This window comes from Varroa destructor, unplaced genomic scaffold (genome assembly GCF_002443255.2).
Source record: "Varroa destructor unplaced genomic scaffold, Vdes_3.0 BEIS01000002.1, whole genome shotgun sequence".
NCBI lineage: Eukaryota > Metazoa > Arthropoda > Arachnida > Mesostigmata > Varroidae > Varroa > Varroa destructor.
The window spans coordinates 9,846,190-9,865,879 of NW_019211455.1; the positions used below are offsets into that span (position 1 = coordinate 9,846,190).

The window sequence follows — 19,690 nt, forward strand, 5'->3', positions numbered from 1 at the left end:
GATTAAAGCATAGGGCTCCAGGAGTTGCCTCTATGGAGGGTCGCCACCTATAGTGGGTTAACGCTTCGCTCAAATGGGCAGAGTGGTACTGCGAATGCTCAGCTGCTGCCCGTGGACGAAGTGTCAGGCCTGGTCTAACATTGTTAACCAGTCTGGTGTCGACTGGGCGTGGATTAGGGGGCCAAGTACGTCCGTGTTTGATCCCTTTTACCCCGTCTTCTACCCTCGGACTCTCTCGCCTACCCCAACTAGCCTCTGTACCATGGAGTCCAGCGTTATACCACGCCCCCAATGTTGACACCGAACTTCAGCGTACTTTAGCAGCACCATAGAAACCTACACATCCACCCACGCCCAACATGGTCCTGTATGAACGTACGGTGTCGCGCAGGACTTGTGAGTAATTGTACTATCCTATCTTCTGCATAGAGACACACACGGCTATTGCAGAGACTAGCGACAGCATGAGTTGCTATCGGTAGTGTCCTGTTTACACATACAGGACCACGAATTACACACATATAGACATAAAATACTGGGCACAAACTTGATCCTAAGCGAGTTTACATACTGATCCTAGATTCAGTTGAGCTTTAATGCTGGCCTGACGACCGTTCTCCAAGTCAGATGCGTCTAACTACTCTCGGTGTATGCACGTCGTCCCGCACCATTTAGTTGACATAGTAGTGCCGAGAGTCTTGCACCGCTTCGAAAGTTACAGGGTGGCGTGCGGCACGGTCTGTGCCCACGCCGGCATCTTGTGACCCAAGAGTATCAGGAAATATACCAATGACGTGAACGAACAGAAATACCCGAACAACCTCAAGCTCGATCACTGCCATTCGAGTGGTACGACTCCGATCTTACTGAAAATCGAAACGGGAAGCTAAGGAGTAAACAACCAAGTTTCGTGCCGAAAAATCCATGTCGTATTCATCAGCAAAAGTAAAACAAGCCCAGTGTTTTTGTGTGTGTGGGTGTGTGTGTGTGTGGGTGCGTGCGTATGCGTGTCAATACTGCAGAAAATTCTCTTGTTACCATTGCTTGTTGATCCCCATGAGCACTATACTGTATCTCTATACTACACACTACTTTTCTATACTCAATCGGCGCAATCTATATCGTTACTTATATCCAATCAAGAGTACAATTAGGGCGATCTAGCCGTAACCCTTGTCTGTCCATAAAAGATCCTGCAAATTCGCTGTTCCTCATAAAGAGGATTTTCGCGAGTTGTCGCTGATCATCGAAGTAGGATTGTTGTCGTAAAAAGAACAGGCTGTCTCCTTGTCAGCAGAGATCGTATAGAACATGCACGATTTTAGTGCCGAGCTATTATATCGCCAGTGTCCCGATTACGTCGTAACTTTAGGTGTGAGTCTGAAGCCTGAGTTCTTCATCGGCGCTGTTATTGCCATAGAGGGGTTGTGTCCAAGCAACTGATTGCAAGGTTATACGCAGTAATTAACAGATAATTATATTTACTCGGCATCGGTACGTAATAAATATAAAGAAAGTGAGTGGTGCAAGAGGGAGATTTGAATACTGTTGAGACGTGCTGGTACCTGCGCATGGAGTGTGATGATATCGGAACCGGTGGTGACGCCAGACGCGCTCAAGGATGCTATAACGTCGTCTCCACGCCACGTTTCGAAGGGAGGTCCTATGGATAACATCTATAAAAGCTACGTTTTTCTCATCCAGTCAGGCTTTGGATACTATTATACATGGTAAGCTTTAGAGATATATGATCGAAAGATATTTAAATGTTAAACAAGCTCGTAAGCATGCGCTATGCGATCATTCATTTTCACTAGTTAGAGGGTACAATAAAGAGTGTCGTAGCAGTCTGGCACAGCCCGACCATCCGTTTGGTTCAATGAGGGACCAATGGACTTGATTTAAGTATGTGGATGAACAGCGGGTTTACATGTTGCTGATGAATGTCGTTTTCCATATCTACTCAAAAATTGTGTAGTAGAAAAAATATCGTATACAAATTATGTGGTTTAGAACGACTGGAGATAATTTCATTCAGAGCTTGTTTATATTTTTTTTAATGATAAAAATTGTATTAGTTATATGGTGAGAGTGTTGTCTATGTAATGCTATGTCATTAGTTTTCTGTTTAGGGAGGACGCTGCGCAAAGTATTAGCTTTAATACGTTCAAAAACATACCCCATCTGCAATTTTATTGAAGGAACAGTCACGCTGCCAGGGCTTGATTCGTGCCAAATATAATTCAATAAAAATTCATAGAACAAATCAAAACTGGCTTATCACTCGATGACACACGAAGTCGAAGGAAGGGTTCGAATCTCAATAGCCACATGTATTATTTTCGTTTCTGTCTAGGGTGAAGTGTGCATAATAGTTCACTTGTTTTGGACATCAGCTAATCATTTCAGATCGATGAAGGTAATTAAGCTACCCTATCCAAAGGGCACATATCGTTTGCTATGAGCGAGCGATACGATTCAACGATTGTATATTGTCAGCTATTCGATCTCAACCGTATTAATATATATATATATATATATATATATATATATATATATATATATATATATATATATATGTTCCCAGGTTTCTCAGAAGACGAAATAGCTACAAAAAGAAAATTGTAAGTTAATGTTACAGGTAAAATTGCGACAGCGCAAATTAAAAATCGACAGCCTTGTACACGATGTAAGATGTATACGAATCAAAGATATCAATAATTCCATCCAATCCTCTTTTATTATAGGTTAGTTTATCGTCAGCTGGGAAAAATCAGACAGACCATAGCATAGTTTATAATTATTATTCTATAATAGTAATATAATTATTTTGAAGAGATATTGTCTATGTCATAACTGTTATTGATGATATCTTGTTCGGTTTCTAAAATACATCCGACGAGTTCAACGCGTTGCCTGCGCGGACGCTGATCAAGCGATAACGAAAATCAGTAAGTTGAATTTGTCAACACAGACTAAGCACTTAGAAAAGAACTTGCAGGATGTTATTTTTAGTCGTGAGTTATTTAGAGAAAAAAAAAAGTATTCAAAACAATTAATTATGTAGCTTATATACATGGAAATAGAAATTCATCGCGGTGCGGTTCTCGTATTTATTTGGCATTTTATAGGCCCCCTCTTCCGACCGCTTCAAGTATGAGAGGGTTACTGATCTCGATCTGCCGTTTCTCAATCTGTCAACCGCTATTCGCTAAGGGCCTCTCGTAGATGAAGGATAGCCTGAATGAAGCAGATCTAATGTACATGTTGTATGAGAAGGGTAGCTCTGGCATAACCTGAGAGCTTTTCGTCTGTGTTTCTAATGACTCTTTGATTTTTTTCAACAAAATACTAGCGAGATGATGCTTAACTGCTACCCATTAGTGGCTGAGCGTTTGCCGCGGCCGTCCTTTCGACCGTGATTTTCTCTCGCGCTGTCAGAGTCGCCACTCAGAGAGGTTTCGCATTCGTTGCATAACGTCCCACCACACCAGGCTCGACGGAAGCCAAAAATATGTGAAATTTATTCCAAGCTATATTAAATAATGTTTAAGTGGTCCTCTCATTTCTTTATTGCATCTATAAATACATCTAGATGACGGCAGAAGGGTTAAAGTAGGCAAATAAACTGGCCTGCAGCTATCAATTCTTCGAATGCAATTACCACTTCAGTATCATGGCTCAATAACTGTGACTGTTACGATCCTATACAAAGCATCTAAAGTGTTTTTCTTTTGCCAGTGTCTTAGATTAGATTTCTAGCCATAATGGTATATTTATTAGCATACAAATTTAGCTTTTAGTATGAAACTTCTGATTTCTCAAATTCATCCATAGAAATTAGACCTTCAGGCTAGGACGATACAAAACTAGAAAAAGGACTGGCTTAAGTTTAGCTTTGCCACAAGCAAGTAAACACAAGTAAAAAAAGTTTTGATATGACAACGGCACCGACATAACAGGACAAAGCTGTTGGAAATTATCATTAAAAGCTGTTATTCCAAAAGCATCAATTCATGTAACTCTTGATGTACAGCTCCTACGTCTTCTGGTCAAAAGAGCAATATCTTACAACCATACAAACAAGATGAAAGCTTTCTATCAAATAAACGTATCGTAAACGGGTACAGTTGTCACGCAGTAACATTACATAACTATCTATCCTATACAACAGGCGTGACTAAATAGATAAAACTATTTATCAATCAACTCCAATGAGTCACTCAAACTAAGGAAGTCTGCACTATTTAGAAACGTTAATGAGCGCGACTCTGAGTAATTCGCATTACGTCCTCATCAGGGTACAATCGTCGACATATTTCATTTTGACAATCAGTATCTACTTGCCTTTTTTTGGATACGAATAAGCATTAAGCTGTCTTCTTTCGCTCAGGCTTCAATTATGTGAATCTACGTCTGCAAAATATTTTATGGCATTATATGGAATATATAAATCGGTCGAACTGAACCTCTCGCTTGAATACATGATCCACTGGGTTGTTAATATTTTTATCATATATTGATAATATTTTAACGTAGTGATGTTCGTGCGCCTCATGGTGTAACCTGCACCCCGCGTGAATCCTAGTTCATGAATAAGAAAAAAATATAGTGATTGTCTTCATGCAAATAAACCAGAGACCTAAAATTCATTTTTTAAGGATCAGCAATTCAACGCGCATTACCTAATTTCGTAAGGTCTTTTTGTAAGGTCTGTTGAGAAGTGCGGATATTCGTGAGATCTTGCGAGTCTGCCTGGGTTCTCCATCCCGACTTAACGGCCTTGTTCCAAGCTGAGTTTACGTCAATTGTTACAAAGTTAATTGCGAATCTATGACAGAACCTTTTTCCGAGCTACACTTGAGTTGCGCCCACATGAGTTCAACGACTGTTGGCGATATCGTGTTCCGCTCAATGTGTATGTGCATGCATATGTCCCTAAACGTGGGCAAGCAGAATGGCCCAAAGGAAGTTGGTCACACGAAACTATAAGTAATTGATCAAGGTTTTAGCGACCTGATTTCGTGGGTGAATGAAAGGATTTGGAGAGATGTTGGGTTGCCATTAATTATCCAGCTGAAGCCAGTAGTTTACTAATTAGGGTTGGATCAGCATCTCTACATCTGTGTGTGTGTACTTTTGGAGGTCTAGCTCTCACAAATGACAGAGGGGCTAATAAGGCCGTTAAGATACAAACGAACGCAGCGCCCTCCGTCCGATGGCAGCTTCACCTTTGTACATACCGTATAGACTTGGTCCTTTTAGCTTCTCCGGGAGTGATAGCTCCGATCAATCGCTAAGGCTGATCAGGGTGCTTTGGGCTTGGACCTTTGATGATGGCCGAAGGACATCGACAGATACCGTTCATTCACCAAAACTCGAGAAATGTAATCAGTCAGAAATACCATGCCAGAAAAGCTAGATGGAATTTGTAACAGGTGAAGGTGCTTCACGTTAAAAATCATTTGCTGCAGAAGGCCATTGTAAGCGTGTATTTGTGATTACAGGTCGACAACATCGAATCTAAAATAAAAAAAAAGGCTTATTTCATTAGACCAATGGTCGGACTGTTCCTACTACGACTGGTGAAATAGTGCGATTGATGAACGGGACGTGCGTTGCTGCACGCACATGCAGGCGGGTTGTACTGCGACATTGCAAGGTTTCTTTAGGTGTAAGTAGGTGACACTACTTGGATACAGAGACGATTTAATTACCATTAGCACAATTTATTTAATGATAAATAGACAGAAACATTGCAGAGAGAACGAAAATGGTCAAGTCAAGTAATTATCGGAACGACAAATAAGTATGCTGTCGTCGTATAATATTCACCAGCTAAATAGTTAAACAGTAGTAAAAGATAAATAATCGCTCACTATTAAGTTATGAACAGCGGCTCATACTTACTGATACGTCATTGCACCGACGTGATAATGGTCAGGTCATCTTAGATGCACAGGATCCTGCTAGCAAGCAACTGAAGAACACGATCATTCTGTTTCAATCGATCAGGTGTAAATTGCCGGAAGAGGGCAGACAATGACCTGGAAAACGTTAGCACCATGTCGTATCGCTGCTCGTCGTATATGAGTTGATAGCTTTATACATTGCTGATCTGGGTTTACGTGTCGACCGCGCATTATGTAGAGCTCTCATTTGCTATGCTCCGATCTTCAACAAAGATATATTTAATATGGGCGTATGTGTGTGTGTGTGTGTTTGTGTGTGTGGTGTGTGTGTGTATGGGTGTGTGTGTGTATGGGTGTGTGTGTGTATGGGTGTGTCTGTGTGTGGGTGGGTCTGGGTCTGAAACTGTCTATTGAGTACAGCAAAACATCTTTTTTCGTCTGCTGAGACGAGCCAAGTCCAACTGCTCGTAGGTGCATTGGCTGACATCGATGTATTGAGTCCCTAACCAATGAGCTAATTAAACAGAATATTTTAATCGTAATATGAAGAACGCATCGAATCATCGTATAATGGACCAGCGAACACGGTCCGAGCTTTTCCGGTGCCAGATGATTCAAAAAACTTAGTTTTTGTTGAAATTACGTGTAGTGAAATTAATGGAAGTTAACTGGGGTTACATTTACATCGAAGTGCATGACCCACCCACATATCCCTCGTTATATTCCTCGATTGGTAGATTATCTAACTAGAAAAGTAATTAGGTGAGCCTTAGTGAGTAATTAGGTGAGAAAAAAGCTCGAGTAACGAAAGGTATCGTTTATTCATTGAAGATCCATGCGTGTATAAATGTCCAAGCTGGTGTGCATAGGATTCAATTGAATAACGTGTATTATAAAGGGCTGTTATACTATTAAGGAATAAAGCTAGTAAATGATCATATTTAGCCTAGCAGTCTAGGATTCAGTGAAGCAACAGATGGTAGACAATATTACTAGGCGTGACACAGTCGGTGACACCTTTTGACTGTCGTATAGTGGTTCGGTGTTCGTATCGGTATAGTGCCTATATACAGCGAACACCACTACTCAATGGACCCATTAATGGAGGTTGTGATGGTCCGGTGCGACAACTACGATTAAATCTGGTGAGTTCAGAAGACCAGAGATACACTGATGTAAGCAGGAATGCAAAAATGATCATCCAGGACACGGGACATGGATCACGAAAGCTACGAAGCGTAACTTCACCTCAACAAAACCACCTGCCAAACCGGTAGCTTAGCAGTAATATAATCCACCTGACCACGGCTCTATAGCTGAGTGTCTCGGGCTATTAATGGAGATGGCAAGACAAATCCCCGGGCAAAGCGCTGATGCTCTTCGCACGTCGGATGAGAACCCTTAGCGTCCAACGTGTAACACAATGATATTAACGCGGCAGTAATAACTCAAATTTCCAGCCTTTTGATTCGAATCGATTAGCTACCACTGTCGTCAGGTTCGACAGTCTGACGTACCTTATACATAAACTGCCTTTCTTTGAGTTAGTGCGCAAGCAGAGAAAAAACAAATAATCCTTGACTCAATTTTATAGACGATAGGAGCGTTCTTCCTGAATTTCAAATAGAGGCTATTTTGTTTGGCGCGTATTGTACGGGAATAGCAACTCGCATTACACATATTGAAAGGTTTCTATACTTGATATGCATAACAGAATATTTTATTCGTCACTTTTTGAAACATTTTATAATATCGTTTCGTTTTTTTTGTGGGGTTTCTGCATTACGTCGTACTAAACAATGGGTCACAGATCAACTCGCATTGGACATATATACAGAATTGTACGAGAAGGGCTAAGGAGAAATATATACAGACTGGGCAGACTAAAGACCCCTCAGTTAACAGAGTAGACCAGCCCTGTCATCAACAGCAAGGATGTCGAAACGATTTGTTACTTACTGTCGAATCTCAAATTTAAGGGTCCGTTTAGCCTGTCTAGCGTTTTCCAGGGTGTTTGCCCGTAACAAGCGCCATTCGGACACTGTACGGAACCGCATACGCAATAGGACGAACGAACGAAGCCCGAGGCTCAAGGCCGCGCGACATGTGTTCTACGACAGCAAGATATCCAGAAGAAGGGACTTGCTTGGTAGGGACAAGCGCATAGCCATGAGCGTGATCTACGGGCCCGTGAGGTATGTGAGCAAGCGCGTAATGCTGTGCATAACCTAGAGGTTGACGGCTTTCATAGGTATGACCTCGCGAATTTGATGTTAGTTTAGGTAGAGAGATTACAGACAGGGGTTGAGCATACGCAGTAGTTTTAACAACGCCCACTGGTCCCGGTGGTGCGATGGGCGCTGAAATTACTGGCTCCTTGGACACAGCAACGGAAGCAACGACCACAGCCTTTTTCAGGTGTGGTTCAGTAGCCTGCACTAGAGCGTCAGCGTGTCCACGAGGATCAAGTTCAGTGTGGATGCGATAGTGTTCGCCATGTGCAGCCTGGCCAATCGTGTGACCTGTCGCCTTATGGGCTATTTTAAGGGGGCGAGCAAGCATGTTCACATTAGCGGAGTGCTGTTTAGCGGTGCCTGGTTCATTCGTTATGACGGTGGCGCGGAATCCATGTTTGTCAGCAACGTATTCGACCTTACGTTGGAGCCCATTGTGATCAATGAACGAATAATAGCCTTTGCGACTGTTGTATTCATCGGCCTCCTCTTCACGGGCCTGTTTGTTACCATACTTGTCAAGGATTTTGTAACCGAACTGATAACGTTGGTAACAGTTGTGGTCTTCATGGTTGTCGTGGTCTCCATGCTCATGGTCATAATGAGCTCTCTCATGGACAGCAGTCGGATGATGATGGCCTTTTATGATGGTCGCGCTTTTAACGGTTAATGATTCGGTGTGCTGAGTCGGCTTATTGGGAACTAACTTATGGTGACCGACTTCGTTCCCATGATAAATCGAACCCAAAACAGTTGCAACCGTGCACGATATCACAATCACCTGAAAATTTAGTTTTTCTAGGCTCGATTACAGCTGACGATTATTATGACTGGTTCAATGTGCTAAGGTTATTATAGATATGCGGTGATTTAAAATAAAACAAATAAGAGGGAAACAGTATTAAATTTGTCAGACTAATTAGTTTTAAGTTGCTTCAGGCCAACAAAAAAGATGGGAATTAACGTGTTTTAGTTAAAAATTTAGACGTCACAAAAAAATCAGAAACACCGTAGGGCTGGAGGATAGGGAGCTGCTTTCTTATCCACTCAAAGGTTTTTACTTAATACGCTTTAATTTTTCAAAAATTTACATTCCCATTAAAATTTCATTGTTTAATAGTTACGATACGACAAACTGAGTCCTCCTATTTGAAGCAATTATTTGAAACACGATTTTTACGCACAGTTGATCCTCTGCTACGTTTGTTAGTTGTTGTAACTGCGTTTCTGGTGAAACTGTCACTGAAATAATTACTCTTTTATGTGATACAAGTGATTACAAGTGTAAGGCCAACGCATTTTTCATCCCTGACGTACCTAGGAAATAGTCGCATCGTTTTGGCAGACTGCCTTTGAAAAAGAACACGTTAAATGAACATATACACTTCACCAAAAAAAAAACAAAAAAAAAAAAAAAACACTACTGATAAGTGACATTACCGAAATAATTTGGTCAGCTCGGATATTTTGGACCAATTAATTCACTTCTCAAGATAAAAACTCTACAAAAAATATTTTTTTGTAGTTTCTAATTTAGAGCCTATTTATTGCACAATCGAAAGCAAACATATTATCAAAGCTTGTTATTTCCTTATCGAAGTAACCCATATATACGCGCAGAATGTATTTGACGTCGAGATGAGCAATGGGTAGCCGTCGTCCATATTAGGCATTAGGACGATTTATCTCGTTCAACCCTATCCGAAAAATGTTTTAGTCGAGCGTATCCGATATCGCGCGACCATACTTAGAAACTGACGTTGCCCTACACAAAGTCCTACCAGGTTCTGCTGAACACATAGGTCGATGAAACGTCACACATAATCCTTGTCATGGCAGACAACATGCAATATTCTGTTGACCTATACAATTCAAAGGATGTCTAGGTAGGCTACTCAAGCTGGAACACACACCTTACTGAACATCTTGTTATTGTCTGGCTTGACCAGTGTTTTGTCTTGGCGCGTTTTATTTGCCGGCGATTGAGTACATTCACTTCGCTCGTCTTTTTCACGAGATGCGTCCACGGTTTGCAAACGATGACTGCGCCAGTGGTCTGAGTCTGGTGGCTTTCGGAGGCGCCATATATGTATAAATAAATATATATATATATATATATATTTGTATATAAAGTTCCTTCTCGCAATTCGTCGGTAGTTTCGGTAGGCAGGATGTTTCGCCAGAATGCCGTTGGCGATCAATGACGACGTCTCAGTGAAGCGACCGGTGGGTGTCATTCACCAGGCTAAAGTCAACGATACCGTCAGTACTGTCGACTTTAGCCTAACCATCGTATGCATAATAGTCACCATCATTACCAGGTGTAGCAAATCCATTATCTACCCTAACCTGGGCAAAAATATCGTCATCATAACAGTCAATGGCAGTACTCATAGTCGGCATAGCAGCGGATAGTAGTGTCGGTTACGTCCAGAAGAGAAAGTGCCAGGGAAAGCGGGGGGAATGGAAATGTTCGTGCCGATTTGACGGTCCGATTGCCCGACGTACGGTCATTTGTACGCAACCAAATGTGTAATGCGCCATTTTGTTTTTATGTCTCATAAACGTTTCATGAGTTAGTCGTCAGTGGTCGATGACGTCTTATTACGGAAAACCAGAAGGTTATTGTCGTCATCGCAGGTGCTGATGTCCGCTGTATCAACACCCGTTCATGGCGTTCAGATGTATTTCAATTCATGCCTATACCCTCGACATCCACAAGCAAAACTAACTAAAACGGTACTAATAACGACAACAGTGATAGCAATAGCGAAAACCACAACAACAATAATAATGAAAGCAACAGGCTCAGTACTAGTTGTAGCCCTGTAAATATATAATAGCAAAATAGGTGCCGTTTGTTTATTGCTCCTGATGCTAACCACGATGCATACCCCAGCAGCTCGACCAATCTGCCTGGGAGACATTTTCGATCACTCGCTTATATTTATCGTTCAATCACTGCTTCGGTTATTCCTGTTGCATCGCGGTGCTTTGTTACAGTCGAAGCTATAATGTCATTTAACCTATTCAAAAATCCATGCTCTATCCATTAAGGACCACCTGGCTAGGGGGGGGGGCGGGAGAACGCCGACGAACGGGTAGGCCTCTAGTGGAAATGGTTAGAAAAAGGACAACAAAACATCAACATCGCAACATATGCACACGTAGACACCCAATTTATCCGGAGACATGCACTCATATACATGCGATTTATAACTATCGGCTCCCGAAGCTTCGGCAAACTCTGCGTGAGCATACCTGAACATATTGAATACGGGTTACGCGCTTCTTTGCTGCCGTCGCTGCGGCAGCTTCTGTCTTTATCTCCACTGTCGTTGTTAGCAGTTGGTAGTGTTGATATTTTACTTATTTTGTTGATGTTGTAGTCGGCAGTAGGCCACGGTGCTCGTAGCAGTAGAAATAGCGATTTTGATAGCGATGACACAATTCGGTCAGCATCTATGTTCATGCCGGCACGAATTACTAGTGCCCCATGGCTGATGCTTGGCATTTAGCGCTCTTCTACAAAACAGAACGATCCCCATTCAAAATATAGCGGCACTAGGTGCCGGCATAAACACAGCAGCGACAATATCCCAGATCGAGAAGTGACCAAGAAACTAAATGATCAACATGAAGGAAGTTAGCGAGTTATTTAGATAACGGTCTAAGACTGGGGCTTTGAGCCACGGCCTATCATCTATGTACGTTCTCACACACGTTTTCAAATGCGAATGCTCATACACAACCGGACATATTGTTGCTCTGTATGTTGCCCTCGTATAGATGTGCGTCGAAACATATTTGCCTAGCATTTACGTTGCCTAACAGCGAAAACGAAATGAAGACAGCCAGTGGCAAGAGGCTCGTTCATGCCCTATTATGCTACTGGATGTTCTTGCCTGATAAGGTACCTGTGGTTGGAGGATTTGACGTAAGATACGATACGATCTAGCTCGACATAACGGCGGCTAAGGGTAGTACTGCTACAGATAAATAATGCAGATACGATTATAGTGTTAACCTCATTATGACTGCAGCTAGTCTACGACGCTTCACAATGTTAACATATGCGCTGTGAGTTTCATGACTTGAGACTTTATGAAGACGACAGCAATGGCAGGTTGAAATCCACTAGCCATTTGATTATTTGACTGTCTTTCATCATTCGAAAACCCTGTAACATAGATGGCGAGCTATGTGTAAACTATGGTTTGGCTTATCGAATCATCTTCGGAAGATCTTTTCGAGTAAAATGTTTCTGAGAAAAGAAAAGCAACGAGCAGGAATCTAACTAAAAACATCCATGGCAATGGTCTACGAGTCAATGATTTTCATTTACCCCTTGTAGAAACGACAAAGACACCTCGATTTATCTCACATATATAAATGCAGTGACGTTCTTTAGTCTCAGTTTTTGTGGTGGTTCCCCCTTTTCCGTTATCTGTAGACGGGACCTCAAATTTTTTTTCAATGCATTTTCACTGCATAGTCCATGATATTCGCCATAGATAGAACAGCAACTCTGTTACTTGCGTGTATGCTAATCTTAAATGGAGAGGCCAAAACCGCGCTGGTGTATTTTTTTGTTAATGTATGGGCCAGCCCTGATCGGCCACCAAAATGCCCAGAGGACAAACTATGTTTAATAAACATAATGATGCTCCTAGATCGCACAGAACATTTCTTTACTTTATTAATAATTTAGTGACATTAAACGTCACACACAGCTCGAAGACAACATGCAGGAATTACCCATTATCCATCAAACCCCATATTCAAGTGAACCAGCCGCCCACACGAAACAATGTACTCCATATTTTCACTGAAGTGACCAGCGGTTCCTCTGATAAATAAGGCTATAACTGTGGCTTCAGAATTTATCTACGTTCCTCAGCTGGGAAACTTTTCCATTGGCCCATCAAATATAGCAATCCTTACGTCTTATTTCCACTACTATTAGACACATGGAGCGTTCTACCTAGTGCTTCATTCGTTAGGTCCTTCTGGCGCTATCATCGAAAAACAAATTTTCACTCCATTTACACAAGCAAACACGATCCGGATACCGAAATTGCTGATAGTGCGATATCTATATTTTGACTATTTATGACTTTTACCACCCACATAACGTAACGAATTACTTCGATTTATCCGTAGTCATTATTTCTTTCACTTCGCTGGCTACTGCTCGACAGCTGCTTTCGATATCATTCTTCCGTGGATAAGAAACTACCCTATAAGATACATGATTACTGGACGGATGCAATACTCGCCAACGAGAGGTACATTTTTCCACCAACAGTTGAACGATATTCATTATCGAGTTGGGCCAGCCGCCTATTACCCGATATAACGTATACCTTCCGCCTGATCCCAGTCACTCGAAATATTAGACGTTGATATACTAGAGCGCACCGCTACGGCCATCCGCGTCCGAGACCACAGTATTCGGTTTGATGCGAGCGACAGTCATCCGCCTCTTATTAGGATAATGTTCTTTTTTTTTCCAATCTTCTTTTTCAGTCTTCCCTTGCCCGCACCTTCTCCGTAAATTTGCTCGTGATATTTATCGCCAACCAATAACAGGACACTGCTACGAGATTTCACACGTCTATCCTGCCTCCTTAGCTTCATACGTCAGTGACGTATTGACGTTTCTTCGGGCGAGATCTAACCAGTGGTCGCGCGGACCTGAATCTACTCCACTGCCCCGAAGATCAAGGAGGCGCCTCTTTAAAGCATTGCAAATGGGCCGTGGGACGATCCACTATAGTAGAACATAATCATCAGTGAATAATACTCCAAAGCACTAAACAGCAGAAAAACTATCTATGGATACAATATAAACTAACCCTTATTATACTTATAGCATGCAAACTACGTTTAACTGGAGCAGCAATAGGTGCTACAGTCTGGTAACGTAGTGCCTGGCTCGCTCTGTATGATAGAACTGCGGTGTACAGTTGTGTACGCTTTACATTTATGCAGTTCGGCCATAGGAAGGGGCATCGCAACAGGGGTAGACAATACTGGTCGCCGTTTATGTGAGAGACGTTGAAGTCGTATATTTACCGCAGTTGTCGATGTGGCTATACCAGAATAGGCAGATGAAACCGCAACAAAGATTAAACGATTACATTAGGAAAACGCTGGCCATTCGGGTCTATGGCCTGACATCAACAGCGCTATTAAAGACAATTTTATTGTCGAAAAAAAAGCGCGAGAAATATAAGTTGACAATGTTGCTCGAGCTGTCGATGCGAGTTCTATCACAATCATATAATGGGCCTAAAAGTTGCTCTAAGATAAACAAAGAACTGTTAGAAAATAAAAGAGGGAAAGAGAAATGGGATCAATCGAGGTCGTAATGAGTGGTGACGCTCTTTCGGGACAGGTGAAAAGTGGGGCAAATGGTACCAGCAGTAAGAACTTCAAGATATATTTTATCATATGAGTGTCAGTAAAGTTACGCTCAACAGATGGTGATTTTTCTGTCACGGGTTTTATTATTAATTACATCTGCGATGTTGAAATCATGAAAGTCCTACCCCTATGAGTTGATTAGCGATCTACGGAAGGCGTATCCTAGGAACAAAACAGTTCCGTAACATTCTAGATGTACCCAGAGGATATAAAGTTTCGATATATCGCTACATAACAGACTTCGTAAATGTCTAACAGATTAATCGATGGTCGTTCTATCCAGATATTGAATGATATGCATTTCGTTGTACTGCCATTGCAGTACAACAAAACAGTCCACCTCATGGACCATATCTACGAACAATACGACAAAAACCATATTTTGTCTGTGTGAATCAATAAACCCAAACAAAGAATATAGATCGCATCAAGACAGATATTAACTGTTTCAGATAGATATTGATTTGTCTCATTGATGGCAAAATACATTATATTGATTTTTTTTTTTTTTCGGAACGCCTAAGGTCAAACTATTAGATAAGGCGTGAGCAAAGGGTCAGAAGAACATACGACGAAGTGAATTAAATAATTTAAATCATTAGATTGGGCTTATATCTCCATATTGTAGCATCACTGGCCGGTCATATTGTAACCCTATCGTACATTTGCATTCTGCTTGCTGCTCTTGCCGGTTCGTTGGCGTAAGGATCCAATATTCATAGTCACAAATACACTCCAGGTGTTTGTATCGTAGAAAAGCCGATGATAGAATATGAATCATACTTGACGTTCGTTCTAATAGCTCAGAATTAAGGGCAGGTTTCGTATTGAACAGTTGGACAGAAAGATATAGAAAACTGCAAACCGCCAGCCGTTTATAATACCATCAGGTAAACTTTGTCATTTGCAATGGAATCAATAGGCTTACTGGTTGTAAATAGATGCTTTCGGCACCGGTACACACGGCAACGGGCGTAACAAAAACGAAATATTATCGGGCTTGATAAGAAATGAGAATCAGCGAGCAAAACAATGGGTTTGTCCAAATCAATATAATAATAATAGGCATTCGTAAAGTAGTCCTTTGTGGTTCAACATCTATAAACGCCCAGTTGGTATATGACAGGTAATGATTGAAGCGTTATTTGCTAAAATTTTTGCGCTTATAATATTAGCGACTATTTCTGTTTTTTTCTTTCGATCATCTGTGCGCCTACTTCCTAGCTAAAAATACTGTTTCGGTAAAGGTGCTTCAATTTCATGAAAAAGAATAAGTAAATCGTGAACTTGTATTTCATTGCCGCTATTTATAAAGGACCTGCTGACTAAGATTTTACTTTGATAATTCGAGTTTCGATAAAAAGGCGTACTTTGTGTCCATTCATTCTTATTTAGAACCTCCTAATATTAATCTGACATTTTTTCTCCTTGAATTGACGGCTTATATATGCAGTACCAAGCGAATGAATGAAGACACTGAGATCGATGTTCTCCCGTTGTTTTTCCAGACAGCCTGCACTGCGCATTTGTGCATTAATAAAAGCCTAATGGAAATATATATATGGATGGTCTAGATTAATTTGTTAATACTTGTCGTACTATGGTTCTTTCTTTTCATTTTCTATATTCTCTCCTAATGAGAGAAACGAAATGCTCTGTTAAGTAACATTTACACAGCGATATCTACCGTCCTTTATAAAATGCAATGTTTCATCCATTAAACATAAAAACGTACTGTTACGCCGTATGCTTATATTTGATGTATGTGTGACGTTCACGTAACGTTTCAATGACGACTCGTCATAGTCATGTTGCCAGACATTATAGAAATGAAATGATCAAAAAAATGGCATCGCGCACAGTAACACGCATATACAACCACTAAGTTGTATATTGTAGATTTATATCTGAACCCCCTTCTTCTTCTTCTTCGAAAAACAAAACGATTCCCCCAGCTACCTTACCTGATGCTGGTGCACCCACACATGTATTGCTGACTCGCTTGTTGAGTTACCTCGACGTCCTCAGACAGCCACACGAACAGCTAAACTTCACACTAGTGCGCTCTGTTGTGTGGTCTACCACCAAATGCTGTGACAAATCTTTTATGCCTCGTGCTGGTACCAGTGTGCTTATTCGGCCAAGACGACCAATCGCGAACGTACACACGGGTACGAGTACGCGGCAAGTGCCACCGAACTCCGCTACTGTTCAATTCCCTCTAACGGCGGTCACACGCGTTGGCCATCGCCAGCTAACGCTTGTTAAATAGATATTTACAAAATGCTTCGTATGTGTACATTGTGTGCATGTATATGAAACGACGAAATAGAGATGGGCAAACTGCGCCCCAGGGGACATAAGTGCGGCTGACGCTTTCACCGCCGCCGTCTTAACCGCAACAGGGCAAACAGGTGAAAAGAAGCGAGGACAAAGTGTATAAAGGTATGACGTTGGTGAAAGCAGTCGTACCTAAAAACAACTGGCCGAAAGTGGATTTCGACAGTCCATGCCATTACTTTTGCTGAAAACTTCGTTGGCCTTTATCTGCTCGATCGGCAGAGAGACCTTTATTTGGAGCAAAGCAGATACGTTGTTATTTTAGTAACATTCATTCATACTAAATCTCTCATATGACGCGATTGTGTAAATAAGTCAAGGTAAGGTAGTCACTTGGTGTGATAGCTCGCTTTTAGCTGACTGCACGTCAACGTAAAAGCAACGTGTTTGCGTGCTTTTATTTTAATAAAAAGGTACTCTTTTTTTTGTTTTAGAAAAAGTGAGATACGTTTTCAAGTCTACGCGACATTTAACTATTGCTTCTGTCGTAAGAAGTGTATTTTAAGCCTTAGACACCATCAAGATTGAGATTTTTGCAGCTTTTAGAGCGGTCAATACATTTTTCGTAGGCGCTTATTGGGTACGGTCGATTTCGGAACGTACACCTCCTTATTTTCTAGAATACAACAGATAGTAGGCTTTATTTCCAGTAGGTTTCAGTCATTCCGAAGCATAGCCGACCAGATTTTTGGTAGGGTGCAGGTACTGGTCTAAGCCCTTAAATTGCCAAATATGCTGCATTCGTTTGTAGTCGATTATGTACTGGGTTTGTCTCGCATCACTCAGAGCGAGCGTATACATTCATACATAATGTTTTAGAGCTTATAAATTATAGTTTCACCAAAAGTACTAATTCTGACCTTTTTTAGCATCCTCAATATAGTAATTATTCGACGATGTGTCCACGTTGAACTCATGCAGCACAAAAGGCGAACTAGTCTATGTTTCTCCATTTGGAGCTAATTTAAAGTTAACAGCAATACAAGTTAAAGTTAAACGCCTTGTGTGGCTTTAGCCTGTTAATAATTTTGTTCGCAAGAATTGATAAAACGGTTTCTCATCTACTGGTACGATAAAGAACATATTATCGTGGTAAAGTACCTACATATATAGGTGATCGCAAAGCTGAGCCTACGTTTCGTCGATTTAGTAAAATCACACTGAACTGAGCTTTGATTCTATTCTATGTTCGTTCTCCTCCCTGTCCACCAATACATACAAGTATACACCTATTATAAAGCCGATGCCGACTGATTCGAACTTTCAGCGTCAGAAGAACGAAATATATACACATTGCATAAACGGGTGACGGTGACCACGCGAAATTGATCCATCTGATCGCTTTAAAGAAGCAACTGGCTTGTTTGTGGTTCTTGTGATGAAGAGATAGATGCCAAATTGGCTTTCAGCCTTTCTCCCGAATAAAACTGGGAAACTGTAAATTTTCATCACCGTTCGCACAGTTCTAAGGCGTTACGGATGTCTCATCAACTATAATACCATTGTAAATAGAAACAGAACTTCGTAGTCCAGAATCTCGTTTCCGAAACGGTTGAATAGACCAAATCCTATATATATATATATATATATATATACAGATATATATATACATATGTGATTGAAAATGGGTTGAGCAGGGTTATGTTAATGATGGGAACAGCTGGGGTAGGTCAAGGAATAACAGGACACTAATGGTAGCATCGGCCGTTTGTACGAAGTGCGTTTTTTCAGCGCTTAGAGGCCACACGAACAGCTGTATAACATGCTATTTCGGCATGCATATGATAGTGGCCAGCTGTACTGTCGTCGATTGATATCCAATACGCCTTGCCAAACAAAAGATATTGCTTTATGGAGACGTAAATAAGATGGCTGAGTTTATTAATTAACAGTGATTCAATATTCAAGTGAAATATTTCGATTGAATACTTGTTAAGTAATAATACGTTACGAAAGCGGGTAGCCTTCATCGAGGGCTTTTTAAGGTAGTATATTCTGTTTCCCTGTCTATTAAGCCTCTACTATTAAGCCTCAAAATGTTGGCGATGATTTGACGTGACAAGTAATAATGTTACCAAAGCTCCGATTCAAGTTTGATCATGATCACTTTTCTCTCCACATATTTGTTATAGTTCTATCTGCGTATAACCTATACGGTACGTACCGGAACTACTATACCATATATTGCGTACGTCGATTCATCTTGTGTAGGAGTCACTGTTTAGTGCCGATTATTTCTAAATGATAATGAGCATAACGATTGGTGTAGATTCTTTTATAGATAGCATACAGCGGGATTTTAGCTCTAAAGTTCGTGCACTCTCAAATTGTCTACTTTTTCCCCTTTATGTAGTTCCCCTAACAGCGCCAATAGTAGCAGTTGAAGTACTAGCTTGAAGACGATGCCAATCATTCATTCAGATGCCCTTGCTTTCATATTTTGGTAACCTCACTTTAATTGACTCGATGCCCTATTCGGTTATGTATTTCTCTATTAGCCAGCACTTGTTTGTACCAGCTTGCAAGCCACCATCCCTCCTTCGGCACACTATAGCGACTATATAAAATTGTAATCGTTTACAGTATTACACAGAGAGTATTTTTGCCACTGATTTAGCGCCATCATCTTGACGACCCTTAAACAAACATCATACTACGTCGTTGATGTTTATCTCAAAATGCTATAACTTATGCCTATCTGCCCCTAGGGCTGTAAAAAAAATAACGTAACTCTCATTGCTTACGTTACTTTTATTTGGTGCCAGTTTTACACGG

General features: G+C 41.1%; 2 protein-coding genes across 3 annotated transcripts in view; one reads left to right on the top strand and one right to left on the bottom strand.

Annotated features, from left to right (window-relative positions):
* Window positions 1-167: 167 nt before the first annotated feature.
* The window catches only part of LOC111244142 (uncharacterized), a 99,993-nt gene continuing 80,470 nt past the window's right edge, over window positions 168-19,690 (top strand). The window contains exon 1 of the mRNA XM_086981356.1: window positions 168-1,730. Coding sequence (XP_086837482.1) covers window positions 1,582-1,730 — 149 coding nt within the window. The 5' untranslated portion in view covers window positions 168-1,581. The remainder of the gene's footprint in view (window positions 1,731-19,690) is intronic.
* LOC147757341 (uncharacterized) lies at window positions 2,697-10,498 on the bottom strand. Of its 2 annotated transcripts, XR_015322140.1 has the most exons (4): window positions 10,060-10,498; window positions 7,872-8,927; window positions 5,911-6,047; window positions 2,703-5,523 (listed from the first exon to the last, which is right to left on the bottom strand). XR_015322140.1 is itself a non-coding variant. In XM_086981372.1 (3 exons), the coding sequence occupies exons 1-2, from the start codon at window positions 10,381-10,383 to the stop codon at window positions 7,908-7,910; spliced, it is 1,344 nt and encodes a 447-aa protein (XP_086837498.1). In that variant the 5' UTR covers window positions 10,384-10,498; the 3' UTR covers window positions 2,697-6,047; window positions 7,872-7,907. The 2 variants fall into 2 exon arrangements, 1 of the variants encoding a protein (XP_086837498.1); XM_086981372.1 differs by having other exon boundaries at window positions 2,697-6,047.

Coding starts and splice junctions, on each gene's coding strand:
- LOC147757341 (XM_086981372.1), bottom strand. CDS start 10,383: ATGACACCCACCGGTCGCTTCACTGAGACGTCGTCATTGATCGCCAAC. Junction 8,928..10,059: donor ATAACAAGATGTTCAGTAAG/GTGTGTGTTCCA, acceptor CTAAATTTTCAG/GTGATTGTGATATCGTGCAC.